The 15,704-nt window shown below is 42.6% G+C and overlaps 1 protein-coding gene across 2 annotated transcripts in view; it reads left to right on the top strand.

The window, feature by feature from the left end:
- The window catches only part of PIP5K1A (phosphatidylinositol-4-phosphate 5-kinase type 1 alpha), a 93,271-nt gene extending 78,409 nt beyond the window's left edge, over positions 1–14,862 (top strand). For both annotated transcript variants that reach the window (XM_069218379.1, XM_069218380.1), the window contains 4 exons: positions 8,502–8,631; positions 10,076–10,180; positions 10,355–10,445; positions 11,408–14,862. In XM_069218379.1, the coding sequence (XP_069074480.1) occupies positions 8,502–8,631; positions 10,076–10,180; positions 10,355–10,445; positions 11,408–11,410 (329 nt within the window). In that variant the 3' untranslated portion in view covers positions 11,411–14,862. The remainder of the gene's footprint in view (positions 1–8,501; positions 8,632–10,075; positions 10,181–10,354; positions 10,446–11,407) is intronic.
- The last annotated feature ends 842 nt before the right edge of the window (positions 14,863–15,704 follow it).

Below are 15,704 nucleotides of genomic sequence, written 5' to 3'. Positions count from 1 at the left end.
GTTTCTGTACTGGGTGAACAGTCCCAAACGTGTGAGTTTCTACACAGATGTGAAAATGCTCCTTGTTTGTGATCAAGAGGAGCTTTTTAGTAGCCAGTCATTTAGGTAAGGATGTACAAAGACCTTTTTTTCTCCTTAAGAATGATTTAACAGCAGCAACGCATTTTGACAATATTCGTGGGGCTGGCTTGAGGCTGAATGGGAGGACCTTGTATTGATAATATCAGGATCCTACTTTGAAGAGGAGAAACTTATGATGTTTCATGGAGATAGAGATATGGAAGTTTGCATCTTGGAGTTCTCAAGCACACATCCAATCCCCTTGCTGTAATTATGGATAGATTTGGTGTAGAGCCAACATTCTAAATGTTTCTTGTCATATGTATTTGTTTAGAACCCTGAGATCCAGATGGGTCTGAATTCTTGCTTCTGTCTTCTCTTTTTCATTACAAAGTAACAGGAATAGATTCTCAATTCCCTTTGACACATGACCTTCTCTGTAGCCTCTTTTAGCATTAGGGCGTTGACTTCTGACTGCAAGAGGTCTATCTGATACCAGGATGTTTGACTGGTGGAGCATGTGGAAGAAGGGACTTAAAGCCAAGAGAATTGCCATTCTGTGCAGTATTCAAGGCCCATTTGTTTTTGGTAATGGGCTGTCACTCTTCCAAGTGATATACAGTACTTTCCCCCACCGAAGCGGGAACAGTGTAGGAGGAGAAACTACTCATTGCTTGGCAGAAGGATTTTGCGTAGCTACAGGTTGCCGACTACCCCTTCCTCTGGATGGTCTTCGAGGATGGGGATGGGATTGTGACTGCTGAGGTTGTTGCTGCCAGTGAGGGGTTTGAACTCTCTGCTGGAAATACCTCCTTTTGCAGGGCCTTTAACGCTTTCAGTATTCTTTTTTTTCTTCAGGGGTACCACTTTTTTTTAGAATGTCCAGCTCCACCTTCATCCTGGACATCTCCTCGTCAGCATGGGAACCAAAAAGGCTGTTGCCCGAGAAAGGAAGGTTCAGGATCCTATGTTGAGCCTTTGGCTTAGGCAAGGCACAACCAGGATGATCTTCTTTCACATATGCCATGTGCATAGCCATGTGTGGTGAAGTCAGAGGCATCTGCAGCTGAGCTTCTGATTTGGTTAGAAACTAGGCCCGCTTCATTAAGCACCTCCAAGAATTATTTCCTATCTTCTTTAGGTAGCTTCTCTGTGAACCTGGTTAAGGAACCCTTGGCGGCATCTTTCATAGTATCCCAGTAGAGTTGAAGAACTAGCCACTTTCATAAAAGATGCTGATGTCCCACACATCTTCTTGCCAGGCGCGTCCTTCTGCTTGCTTTTTTTTATCTGATGAGACCAGAGATGAAGATTAGGAAGCCGAATTGGACTTACTTGCAGCTGCTATTATCACAGAGTCTGAAGGAGGATCAGCTCGGAGAAACAGTGGATCTTGCTCAGGAGCCTTATCATTTATCAGAATCCTAGATGGTGCAGATCTCAGAGGCTGGAGTAAAAAAAACTACTGCATTGCTGGTTTTAGGAGAGTTTGGTGATGGACGGCCCAGCACTAGAGGCAAGAGTTGTCTTGAAGCTGTCCTTTGATGTAGGGTTTTAAAGATCACAGTAGACGATGTTGTTGCCATTGGAATATCTATACTGAGTTTAGTGGCACCTTTAATCAAGACATCATTAAATGTTAATAGGTCATGAGCCGGTGACACTCATGCTGGAGGTGTGTCAAAGAGGGTGGGAGAGCAGTCTCTTACTGATGGCTTAGACATTGTAGACAAGGATGGTGTTCTTAGTCTTGTGTGAGGTCTAGACCTCCTCGACCTTGACCTGGAGCTTGATGTTCTGTGAGATCTAGAACAGTGGCGAGCAGGACTTCTAGACCTCCTGGGTACCTAAGAAGTCTACGTGGCATAGTGCTTGTGGCAGTTGGAAGCACCAATATAGCGCTGGGAGAGAATCTTGGTGGAGGGATGGTGTAATAGGCCATGAAGGAGAATATGCCTGAGAGTATTCAAAGTCTGATGTTGCAGGCCTGGTCTCTTACTTAAACTTTGAGCCATCCTGGCAAAACATTAACTGAAGACCGTTATTTTGACCTAGAAGGTGATCGAGGTTTGATACAACCAAGTCCGCTGATGGAATCTGGACACTTCTGTAGCCCTTCTGAAGTCTGAATCTGGTTTGAAAAGGTTTTAGAATTATTTGTTCTGAACAAATAGTCAAATCACAGAGAGCTAAGTACTCCAGGACCCTAACTGAAGGAGCCGGCAATATGAAGTGACCTGTCAACTGTGGGGCATGATGGGATACGGGGGTACTGTGTCGTTCCTGAAAGTACAGTGCTAGTTTTATGCTTACTATTTCAGTGACAGCCTATTGGTTACCAATGTACCGTATTCTCTTTTTTTCTGCCATTTATATAAAGGTTTTTGGAAAGCTTCCTATGGTTGGCTTTATTTTTTTGGCCATGAATTGTATTGGGATTTTTTTTTATTTTTTATTAATTTCTTTATGTAACAGAAAAGTAAACGCAATATGGCCATTTTTTTTACTTTTCTATAGGCTGCAGACCTTAAATGTGCACATATATTGTATTGTGGATTAGTCGTCCAATGTTGACTTAAAAATATATATACCAAACCACATCTGTACTTCTGTTTTTAGATCTTTCTTTCTCACAGACATGTGTGTTGTTTATAGAACTAGCACAGCAAACAGTATATTATATTGAAAATACTTATATAAAAATATGTTGTCCTGTGTGTAATGTTTTGTGCTGGATGTGCTTGCACAGTATTTCTGGAACACTGATCACCACATGATGCTGCCTGTGTTCCAAACCTCTGCAGTCACTTGCAAGGTGGAATCTGCCCCTGTTCAGCGTTTGTCTCTAGAATCTGCAGAGATGCATCCTTCACAGTATGATTGTGTATTTATTTGTTTTTTGCTGTTGAGTGGAACATGCCCATTCAGACTACTTTTAACCAAGTTATAATGTTGTGTCCAACACTTAATAGCCAGACAACAGACTATGTAATTTTCCTCTGCGAGGTTGTCCTGTGGCAACTTTGAGGCCTTATAACAAATTTTTTCTGTCATGTAGGTGCCTGTTTTATTGTCACTGACAGTTAAGGGTTAAAAAGTTGTCTTGAAGAAATGGCAGTCAAGAAAATGTAGAAATTGTGATTGAGGTTATAAAAGAAGAAGCTGGGATTTTAAATGTTCTTCCTTTTTCTGACTGCTTTTATTATAAGATATTATGGCTACAGTGCTGCTATCAATGACATGGGCCTCTCTGCAAATTCCATAGGTCCTCTTAGATTTCGCCATTAAATGCTGTGCAAGTACTATCCAGAGATAATGCTAATACCCCAATGTTTAAATAGTTTTCAGAAGTCTTTCAGACTTCCCTCTTACGGTTGTATTTACAGATCTGCGAGACAAGTCAGAAACCCAGATAGGTCGTGAGATTACCTGATGTAGGAGACTTGCTCTATTCATGATTATGCATAAAAATACCCACTCCGAATAAATACAGTGGATTTAAACACAGGGCCTTAAATATTTAAGATAGGTGGAGTGTGCATCGTGGGTTTGGTCCAGTCTAATTAAAAACAATTAGAGAATTATGGGGCTTGGAGTTTCTTCCAGTGATTGTTGCAAGCAGTTTTGTTTTGGAGCCTCATAATGTTGTTAAACATGAACTGGGGCTATTGTACACAGTATTTAGCCCTGTAAGCATTACATTCTTTAAATACCACCAGCCCTCCCTAAATGTCAGATATGATACTCTTTCAAAAACATTTCTACAAGTCTCCGAGGGTGAATTCGCTCTTAATGAGATTGAATACCCCAACATGTTAACAGTTTGTATGCCACAGACTCATCTTGTCCGTAGGTTTGCACCTAACTCTTTCGGCTTGTCTGTGTGCTCTCGAAAAAGATCTTTTACAACTAGTTGCTGGCTGTAAAATGCAGTGTTTGTGTAAAGTCTGTCCTTTTGAGGCCCATGATTTTATGGGCTTCATCATCCTGTTTCAAATCAATGATTCAACAGCATACTCAGCATCACCGACAAATAAGTGGTGCAGGATTGAGAAAAACAAAAGTCTGGATATAATGCTTGAATGTATCTGAGCCCATAGTAATTACTCTCTAGCTTCTGTCCCAAACCATTTCCGACCTTGTTGGGCTTCATTGGTGGGGCGCAGCTAGAGTCTTTTAGTGTAGGCACTTGACCCTCGTATGGGCATAACTGTCAAACCTAAACCATCTCAGTGGGAAACAAAAATAAATTGCACATGGAATACTTGAAGTAATGTCAGCCACTGGTAATTTTCTGAGGTGTACTTCAGTTGATCATTATTTTTGCTCACTGTTACTCTACAGGCAGACTATCTATATGGAAATTGGGCTTGGTCCTGACCCTATAGGAACAGCTTTTCCTAAACTGTTAGGCTATGTTTCCTCTTAAAAGTACTAACATGATTGTATGCCCTTTCCCCTATATTCCAAGCACCTTTTGAGTCTTGTCTCAAATTCTGTTGTTTGCAAAATGGAAGATGCATTGAATTGTTATAATATGCTTTCATGCCTGTGAGAGACATTTTTTTGGTTGTATAGATGAACACTGCAGTACTGCATTCCAAGTGACTGTCTTTGAATCCCACTTACCTCTTCAAATGTAGTTTTCAGTTAGCATTAGGTATGTGCAAATTCGAGGAATTTGCTTTCGCACAGTTACATGAATTGCAAATCTCATTTTGTGCTGTTTATTGAGGCAAGTGTGTTCTTGCATTTAAGAAAAGCATAGTGAACAGCAGCTCTTCACATATTTTTGCTCCAGGGCATTTGCACTACATTTTCTCCACAAAACGTGCATAATTATGCAAAAGTGGTAATGGGGTACTTCTGGAAATTTAGAGTAACGGGAAAGGCCTGAAATTACATGAATGACACTGGCATAATTTACATTTAGTCCTGACCTAGTCATAAGCAAAATGACAGCAAAAGGTTTGCTCATCTAGCCGCTTTGTTAGAAATGGGATCTCTAGTTGGCGGTCGGTTTGCACCCTGTCCAAGTAGGGCCCCTCACTCTAGTCAGGATAAGGGAGATACCTGCTCAGATAACCCCTGCTCACCCCCTTGGTAGCTTGGAACAAGCAGTCAGGCTTATCTCAGATGCAACGTGTAAAGCAGTTGCACATAACACACAGTAATAAGTGGAAACGCTACAAAAGGGCACCACACTAGTTTTAGAAAAATAGCCAATATTTATCTGTGTAAAACAAGACCAAAACGATAAAAATCCAACATACAGTGTTAAAGATATTAATTGTGCACGATTCACTCAAAAATACAGTTGCTTGAAGTTGATAGCTCGACCTGTGGCTAACACAGAGTTGTGATCAACAAAACCAACAGTTCAGGCCAGCCGCAGCATCGCGGGCCAGCTACGGTGTAGGGGAGACCCGCAAACAGTACCTGTGGAATTGCAGGGCGTCGTGATCCTTGCGGTGAGCTCTGGAGAGCAGCGTTGCGGTGTCGGTTCCAGAGTCGGTGCGGGGATCGTCAGGCCCTTGAAGTCACATGCGTTGCATGTCAAACTCCAGGCTGATGAAGTCAGGAGTGCTGGCGTGGATGGCGTTGGGGCGTCTGGGCTGCGGTGCGAAGCAGGACGATGCGACGTGCGGTGCCCACAGGTCACGGTGCAGGCAGCGACTCGATGACTGCATCCAGTGGCGTCGGTGAGACCAGGGCTGTGGAGTGAAGCAGGGCAGTGCAACATCCGGTGTCACCAGGTTACGGTTCAATCAGCGGCTGCGCAATTGCTGAATTACTGTCGTCGGTTGGCCCAAGCCAGCGGTACAGGATGCTGCTTTGTGACCCTCATGAGCGGTGGCCACGGTGCAGGCAGGGATGCCTGTTGACGACACTGGAGTCGATGGTGCTGGCGTCGGTGGACCGGGGCTGCGGTGCAGGACGGGATGGTGCTTCGTGTATCTCATGAGCAGTGTCCACAGGCCATGGTGCAGGCAGTAGCGCCGGTGTGAACAGGAGCGGCGTCGTTGGGGATGCCCAGGCTTCGGTGTGAGCAGGCGATGCCGGAGTGCGGGGCCGACAGGTCGTGGTGCGAGCAGCAGCTCGGTGAAGTCGTCCAATGACCGCGTCTGTGAGACCAGGGTCAAGGTGCGAAGTGGGGCAGTGCTGCTCTGTATGTCATCAGCAGGTCATGGTGCAGGCCAGCGGCGGCGTTGCAGTGTTTTTTCTCCTTGAACAACACAACACACAGTTCCTGTGCTGGTGGAAGAGGAAACTGAAGTCTTTGATATCCCTGAGACCTCCAGCAGGAGGCAAGCTCTACTCCAAGCCCCTGGAGAACTTTCTGAAGTAGGACACACAGCAAAGTTCACCCTTTGCACTCTTTTTGGGCAGAAGCTACAAGTGCAGGCCAGACCAGCAAAGCAATACAGCAAAGGGACAGTACTCCTCCTCCAGCTCTTCACCTGGGCAGAGGTTCCTCTTGATTCCAGAAAGATTCTAAAAGTCTTGGCTTTTGGGTTCACTACTTATAATCAGTTCTGCCTTTGAAGAAGGCATACTTAAAAGGGAAGCCTGTCATTCACAAGATCCTGCCTTGCCCAGGCCTGGCCCCAGACACATTCCAGGGGGTCGGAGACTGCATTGTGTGAGGGCAGGCACAACCCTTTCAGGTGTAAGTGACCACTCCTCACTCCACTTTAGCCCAGATGGCTCATCAGGATATGCAGGCACACTCCAGCTCCCTTTGTGTCACTGTCTAGTGTGAGGTGCAACCAGGCCAACTCTCAAACTTACCCAGATAGGGAATCCACGAACAGGCAGAGTCACAGAAATGGTATAAGCAAGAAAATGCTCACTCTATACAAGTGGCATTTTCAAGCACACAGTCTCAAAATCAACTTTACTAAAAGATGTATTTTTAAATTGTGAGCTCAGAGACCCCAAACTCCACATGTCCATCCGCTCCCAAAGGGAATCTACACTTTAATCAGATTTAAAGGTAGCCCCCATGTTAACCTATGAGAAGGACAGGCCTTGCAATAGTGAAATACGAATTTAGCAATATTTTACTTCAAAATAAAGTCTCTTTTGAATGTGAAATCCTGCCTTGCCCAGGCCAGGCCCCAGACACTCACCAGGGGGTCGGAGACGGCATTGTGTGAGGGCAGACACAATCCTTTCAGGTGTGAGTGACCACTCCTCCCCTCCCCTCTAGCACAGAGGGCTAATCAAGATATGCAGGCTACACCCCAGCCCCCTTTGTGTCACTGTCTAGAGAAGAGGTGTGAACAGCCAAACTGTCAAACTGACCCTGACTGGGAATCCACAAATAGGCAGAGTCACAGAATGGTTTAAGCAAGAAAAGTGGCATTTTCAAACTCCCAATCCAAAACCAACTTCACTAAAAGATGTGTTTTTAAAGTGTGAGTTCAGAGATCCTAAACTCCACATTTCTATCTGCCCTCAAAGGGAATCTGCACTTTAAAGTTATTTAAAGGCAGCTCCCATGTTAACCCATGAGGGAGATAGGCCTTGCAACAGTGAAAACCGAATTTGGCAGTATTTCACAGTTAGGACATGTAAAACACACCAGTAGATGTCCTACCTTTTAAATACACTACACCATGCCCATGGGGCTATCTAGGACCTACCTTAGGGGTGCCTTACATATACCAAAAGGGAAGGTCAAAGTGGCAGTTTAAAACTGCATACACAAGCACTGCAGTGGTAGGTCTGAGCCATGGTTACAGGGCTACTAGTGTGGGTGGCACAACCAGTGCTGCAGGCCCACTAGTATCATTTGATTTACAGGCCCTAGGCACCTCTAGTTTGCTTTACTAGGGACTTACTAGTAACTCAACCATGCCAATCATGGATAAACCAATCAACAGTACAGTTTACCTAGGGAGCACTTTCACTTTAGCACTGATTCGCAGTAGTAAAGTGCCCAGAGTCCTAAAGCCAACAAATACTAGTCAGAAAAATTAGGAGGAAGGAGGCAAAAGGATTGGGGATGACCCTGCATAAAGGGCCAGGTGCAACACTCCACAAATCCAATGTTAGCCTACATGTTCACTGAAAAGCAAGATAAATAATGGTACTCGGACACCCCCAGCACAAGGCCTTACATTCTTATGTTTGTCTTCCTTTACGACACGTTGCCCATATCTATTGTAACTACAACTTAACTGTTCTAAACATAAATTGTTCAGCAGCTTATGTAAATGTTAGATTGTGTACATTATTTTTTTGTCATGAAATATGGTTGAAGAAAAACTACGATGATTATTTAGTTAAGACCAAGGAGGCAGGTGTAAGGGGTTTGTGCTGAAATAACTATGTCCAATGTCCTTTACTCCAGTGTAATTAATACTAGTGCAACACTGTGCTGTGATTTAGTAGCCGAGATTCTCTGTACGTGAAATCTTTTGGTCTTCCCGCAGGTGCACAATTGGGACGTCCGGACCTGCTCCCCACGACACTTCCAGTGGATGAAATAACCACTGACTCCATAGCAACGACTTTGTCTACATCCTCTTTGGGCAGTGAAGGATTACCTGGTCCAGCGCACAGGTAAGCCTCTTTGAGTCTGTGGAGTCACTTGTGTCTGATAGTCTTACAGACATGACTGGTCATAGACAAATTTGCATTTATATTTGTTATTGATAAGACATTAACATCATCTTAACACCTCATGAAACATTGGTTTCACAATACAGCGGAATGACTGAATAAGAACAGTGACAGGGAGGAGAAACAGATGTTGGAGAATAGGGTTGCTGCATATCTTAATGATGCTATTACAACTATATAAACGTTATCAAGATGTCGGCTAAACTTAAATAACAGTATGATTCCATAAAAGTTCCTCAGATTGTTTTGTAGACGTCCTCTACTTTCCTGAGATTGCATGACATGGTCTCAGAAGAGGCCTGCACTGCTAATTCATTGATCAAGTCTACAGTGTTATGTTGTATGAGGCCTGCCATCCCTTGTGGGTGCTAAAGCTATAATTAACAATTTGAGTTGTATTATTAAGAGATCAGAAGAAAACCTCGGAGAATGGAAGCCACAGCCGTGTGCAAGAGCATGGCAATGATGATGGTTAATCCTGCTTTCCCTGGTTATGATATCCTTCCAGGAGTGTGTTCTCCTGCATAGGAAGCAATCCCAGTATGCCATTTTGTTAAAAAGTAATGATTCTTGAAAGGATATCTATTTCAAACAATTTGCCTTACTAGTGCAAGAGGAGTCTGGTGGAGACTTGGATCTTTGTGCACATTACTCCAACTAAACACTTTCATTTAGGTCATTCTGTTGTGTGTAGTTGGTTTATCTTCTGTTCGGCTGTTCAAACGTAGATAGTAGTGTTGATTATATTCAGATGTCGCATGATCCGCTACCTTTTGATTTCACTAAAACCATATATAAAATATAGATTGTTGGGCTTTTAGCCTGCCCTCTTCATCCTTCGATTTATTCATTTATTTTTGTCATTCACTTTTTGCTTCTATTCACGATAGCAAAATGCACTAATTCACTCTTATTGCGGCCTCTTGGCTAAATTCACTATGATTGACTGCATTCTGTCCATTCACAAGGGGCGCATCCACACATAGTAGTTCTCTTCAGTGTTAGTGACTACCATGACACTGTTTATTTTTTGAGAGAGAAAAATATGTTTACGTTCAGCCAATTTTTTTCATCTTTTTATATATACTTCTGAGGGCCTAGCAGTTCCCCCAACAATAGTCTGATGAAACAAAACAAACATAGACAAAACCAAAAGGCATGCAGCCAGCATAGAACTATTTGCCTTGGTTTTTCTTTCCTGATCACTGTTCAACCCCATTACTTAAAATACTGCCTTTTAGTAACAAACCAGCTGTGACCTCTCAGCAGGTCACGATTGTGTATCAGATTTACAATTAGCACCGATAATGGTTCGGCTTCTGTTGTGGTTGAGTTGTGGGGTTGCATGTGGTTCACATTTTCATTCCTCCCTGATTCTGTATAGATCGGTGGGGGTAGACGTGCACAAATCAGCGAACGCAGAACCTATTGCAGAGCCGAATGTAGAGCCTTCGATTGATGCATCTGCAGCCATCAGCCAGCCTGAGGGGTGAGTACTAGAATTTGTAAACTAATACACAGTTTTTAACATCTTAGTTTGTCAGTTAAACCTTTGCTCTGCGGGAGGCTGCTGAACTTGTGGCATGCCCTTTTCCCCCCAAAAGACCAGTTTGTCATCCTCATGAGCTCTGTTCAAACCTTTGTCTATTTATTTTTTCTTTAGAGACAACATAGTGCCTGAAGGAGGGTATGAGCTGCCCAAAGGGTGTGAAGAAGAAAAGGATGGCAGACCACAGGAAACTGAGAGCTGCCTTGTAAGTGTAATTGTACACGGTTCCATAGCTTGATCCCTTTCCATTCCAATACATTTCTTGCAAGTATGGAGGTCACGAAATCTCAGCAATCAAAACAAATAGAAACATTTCTCATGTGCTTTGCTGATCTTTTCAGTTTAAGTATGTGTTCTTGGTTTATAAAAACCGTAAAACTATTCCAATCCAGCTATTCAATCAAATACTCAACGGTAATACAGTAGCGTTTTAGATAACAGCATTTTTTTTTTAAAAGCAGCAATGTGAATTTAAACGCCCAGAGTTCTGTAAACTTTAATTCCTACAATCCCTTTTACATAGATTGTGAAGGGAAAAAAAAGTTCATACGGTTAGATTCCAGGTCTAGCAAGGCCAAGTGTAGGCAACTGAATTTTTTGAAGGTGTGGGTTTTCTCTCTTGTGCAGGGTTTTTCTCTCTGTGATGCAAAACTATGTATTTATGAAGCAAAGATCCTTTGAAGAACTGTTAGCTAGCATACTACCTGTAGCTGGCTTATCAAATTTGAGCAAGATCGTGATTTCTAAAATAATTTTCTGTTGTCTTAAAAATTCTCCCTGTGGTTTGGAAAATAATCCATTTTCTGTGGAAAATATTCTAGAAGTAATGACACCCTTAGCAAGGACAGTTGTGCAAGTCAGGAAAAATAGCCAATGTTGAGCACTATCTACACAAACTAATTGCAATCAGTAATTTCTACCAATCAGAACAAAGGCACTTTTCTTTTTTAGGAGTGCCACAAAAACTCTGATCTATTATTTTGAGGATAAAAATATGTGGGCATCTATTTTGGCGTGAAAAAAGGTGTACAGAGGAGGAATGAGGTTCTAGTCTGCAAGTGACAGATGCAGTTGGAATGGAGGATAAGAGAGCAACATCAGTTGATGTTTAGGAAAAAATGAATACTGCTGTGATTAATGAACACTCTTTTTCCTGTCTTCTCACAGTGAATGAGCTGATGGAAATACCTGTGGTTTGAAGTCCTGCGTCATTGGTGTACAATGTTCACTGATAGTTCGTCTTTGTGGATGGACTTCTATTATGTATTTGTAAATCTCAAGGAACACAGAAGCAGATGACAATGTTGAAAGAGAGCCTGCCATCGGCTTTGCCAGGACACTTCATCCACCGCCTGCTGGTGTAAAAGATTTCTCAGCGCTGGAGCAATTGGGAAGGAGTCTTTTTGCTGCCTCTTCGTGTTTGATCTATATGGCAAAACCCATAACTACAGATGATGCCGGACAGAATTCACAGAGAAGTTCTACTGTGGAAAGGTGCAGAGTTAGGTTTATGTAGGGAAAACCTATGAAAGGAAGCTTGAAACGTGAAACAAGAAGAATGCCAAATGATGGGTGTTCGGACAGCTTCAACAACCAAGGGAGATAGTGTTTTTTTTATTAATATTCTCCGTAGCAAAAAATATTTTGAAATGATTGTTATGTATTCCTTGAGAAGATAGTTTGATTTTTCTGCTGAGGTTCTTTTCTGCACGTTGTAGGAGCACAGCAGATCACTTCTTGCTCGAGATCAGCTTTATTTTATAAACTTTTTTTATGTATTCAAAGTTTAGGGCTGATATTACTAGCACTTGATGTACCAGAGATCTGGAGTCTTCCAGGTACCCATATACTTGAGACATTTTCTGGTGTTTAGCAGTGATGCCAAGCAATGCTTTATCAAGTGCTGTTTAACGTGATTGTATATATTTTTATACTTTTTTTAAAATGACTAGTGTGGAAGGTTTGCTGCATCCCATTTTAATTTTCATCCGGCCTCCTGAACAGTGACGGTCTTGACAAATTTACCAATTTCCAATGAAACCTTCCACCTCCACCCGACCTTCAGTGGCGTCTGACACCCGGACCAAACCTCTTGTACTCTGCCAAACGGCACTCTGAACACTTTGATCCAGGGAGCTGTTGCAGCTCCGAAGGTCTACACCATTGGATGACCAATACATACCGGAACCTATATTGGTCCAGCCAGAGGCACTAAACATAATTTTTTGACACAGGGTGTGCGGTATCGCAAACAAACCCAAATAATTGCAATGTGCATGGTATATGAGTCGATACATCTGAGATACTAAGTGTGCTTGCAGGGCACTTGGACCAAATTGCCTAAGAAAAGTCTGTTCCGTTAGCTGAGCTGCAGTCTTGCTATGAGAATAAGCTAGTGAAAAAGGTGCTGCTGGGCTTCTCATGAGGGTGTTTCGGTTCATGCACATCTTCAGACCTTAGTTCTAACATCTTTGAAAGACCGGAAACTTTAGACTGGAAAAGTACTGAATGTTTCATAGTGTACTTTTTTTTTTTTTTTTTTTTTTTTGCAAGTCCACATTTAACAAGGACTCCTAACTGGGAACGCATTTCTATAAGGTTGCTATTGATGTAGTGTTATGCTAAATGGAAACTGTCTAGGTAAAATCTCCAATGACAAATGCAGCAATTTGCTTTCTTTCTCCTGCTCCTGTTATTTACTGGCTGCCAGGATTGAAAAGCAATTTCTGAGGCGGCAACAAAAAGTGTACACTGATTGAATAGAAGTACAGACCAGAATGGATGTGTGTTTGGTAAGGGAATGTACTATAATCTGCTACCTTGGCAGCTGTTCTCCAGGCTCTGGCATGAGATCTTGTATGTTGGTTCCTCGGCGTCCAGCACTTAGAGGTTGTTTCGCAGTGAGTGCGATCTAAGTGCAGTAACTAGGTGTTCTGCAGTGAAACATCTATTCAATGATCCTTGTACCTTGTATCAGTACATAACTATGCTTCAGTCTGTAGTCCAGTTTGTCAGGCTCTAGGACCGCAATATTGTGTAGTGGGTGCATTGGCTCTGCTGCTTCCACTACAAAAGTGCACTGCAGTCTGTGTCCATTGCATGTGTATGGCAAGATGCAGTCTTTCTTTGTTTTGCAACTTCCAGCACATGGCTAGACTGGACTGCAGACTGGCACCACAGACATGAGTGCCAGTGTGTACCATTTCCATGGCCTGTTTTTCTGTTCCATAATCCAAAGGTATAGGTATGTTGGAGAAAATGTGTGCATTATTTATCTGAAATTGTACCATGGCCTTTTTTATAGTTTTCAGATTGAGTACAGGCATGAACTGCAGTTTGGAAAATGCACCTCATCTACAGCCTCTTTATACAACAGTATACTGCAATGTGTGACCTATGTGCCAGTCTGCATGTAATCTTTGGTGAATAAGTGTAGTTTGGCCTTTGCTTTGACATCTTAATACAGAGTTGTACTCCTAGTCCGGGGGGTACACCATGTTGTACAATCTGAATCTTGTGTATCGGTTCTTTGAGAATATGTGTACTGCTGTTTGAACTTTGTTGTGCAGTGAATGTTCAGTACAGATGTGTACCACAATCTGTGATTAATTACAGGCACGTACTGCAGTCTGCATTGGTCCATGGTTCTCCAATGATGGGATTTTACCGAAGCCTAACCAGCGGGTCATGGGTCTTAAATTTGGGGGTAGGATACTACGGCGTCTAGTAGTTCATAGTTCTCGAACACAGGTGGGAACTGAATTATATGTAGTGGTCTGTAGGTGAACTATGCAATTGTTCAAGGGCCCCTAATGTCAGGTTATACTGCAACCTGGGCAGTGGCTGACAGGCCTCTAATTCTGTAGATTATGCAGAGCTTCATGAATTGATAAGACAGATGTGCTCTATACCACTGGAACTTGGGCCTGACTTGCTGGTTCCTACTAGAATCCTGAGGTGACTTGGGGAAAGTGTGTTTTGTCTGGTAAGTCTCCACTAGAAGGGAAGACAGCCTGCTCATTGGTGCCTTGTTCTCTGGTGCAAGAATTTCAAACAACCATACAAGCTGCTCGTTTCATTGATCACCCCACAGCTGCCATATAGCCTCCTTACTGCTTGATGAGTCTTCATACCTGTGCGTTGACTTGTTCAATCAGTGGTGTTTGCAGTGATGCCACAGAGTTCTAATTAATTCTGACAAAAAATGCTCTTGATGTGAACTGCAATGTTGCTATGAATTTGCTTCTTGGTGTCCCGACAGCAGACTCCGTCTGTAGTTACAGGGCTATCCAAGGACTTGATCTGACCTGGAGGGTTTTGCCTTACCTGGTGTTCCAGTGCCAGGAGATTGTTTTTTTCCCCACAGGTCAATTTATCCTAAGAAATGTCTATATTAGATATGTCGTTTTGTGCCGGCTCTTTAAACTGAATAGTATTTTCTTTCCAGAGAGACGCTTAAGTAATCTCTCCAATTATGTATTATTTTCATGTTTTAATATTTATGGAAAGTGTATGTAAGTGTTTTTCTGGGCCTAAATTCTCAGTGAACAGGAGGGCTGCTGCTGATATTTAACTCATAAACCTTTGTATTTAAAAATGAAAAAAGCTCTTGCATTCTAAAAGTCCTTTGTCTGTTGTTATTTCTCTACTTCTGTTTCTTATTATGCTTTCATCTGATATGACTGGAGCTAAGTTTGTCTGACAATCGCTGCCAAGATGGTATGGTGGGGTTGAATTGAGGAAGGAGGGGTATACTAAAGTCTAGAACAAATGGAAACTAGTTTGGGCCCTCCAGTAGTCTTGGACATCTTGCATTATACGTTTTCCCTAGTTTTCAACACCACACCCAAATAGGGATGGACGGAATAGTGGCCAAGTCTAGAGATCAGTAAGCAATAATTGGGTATTTCTTTTTTTTCCACATGGGTTGGGATAGAACAAGCTGAGTAGTTTTTGTTCTCCAGTATTGGATCTTTCATAGATTCACATGCTTGATTCATCCCAGTCGTCGAGGTGGGAGCCTCACAGTAAGTTTAAATACATAAAGCAGTAAGTCAGTAAAAGTAAAACAAGTAGGCCCCAGTAGGCCTCCTAGAGTATTTTACAGTCTATCCACTTTGTTTTGTGAAAAGACCCAAACTTCAGTATCAACCAATCAAGATTCAGCCCCTCCCAAACACTCCCAACAGAGGCTGAATTCCCTCAGATTTTCTACCGCACGTCGTGTGAAGGGAGTCTCCCTGAGCTCTGCTCAGTTTTTTCCTTATTTCTGACTGAAGATTATTTCTCTCAGGAAACTAGCTCTACAGCTTTACCATGTCTGAAAAGACAAAGAAGGGTCTGTTCAGAGACTGTGACAATTGTGGGAAGAAGAGACTGCATGTTGATGACCCCCACAAGAAGTGTATCTACTGCCTCCATCCAGACCACAAAGTGAGAGACTGCAAAATCTGTTGCACCTGTT

This window comes from Pleurodeles waltl, chromosome 12 (assembly GCF_031143425.1).
Source record: "Pleurodeles waltl isolate 20211129_DDA chromosome 12, aPleWal1.hap1.20221129, whole genome shotgun sequence".
NCBI lineage: Eukaryota > Metazoa > Chordata > Amphibia > Caudata > Salamandridae > Pleurodeles > Pleurodeles waltl.
This window is presented reverse-complemented; position numbering and strand designations above follow the sequence as displayed.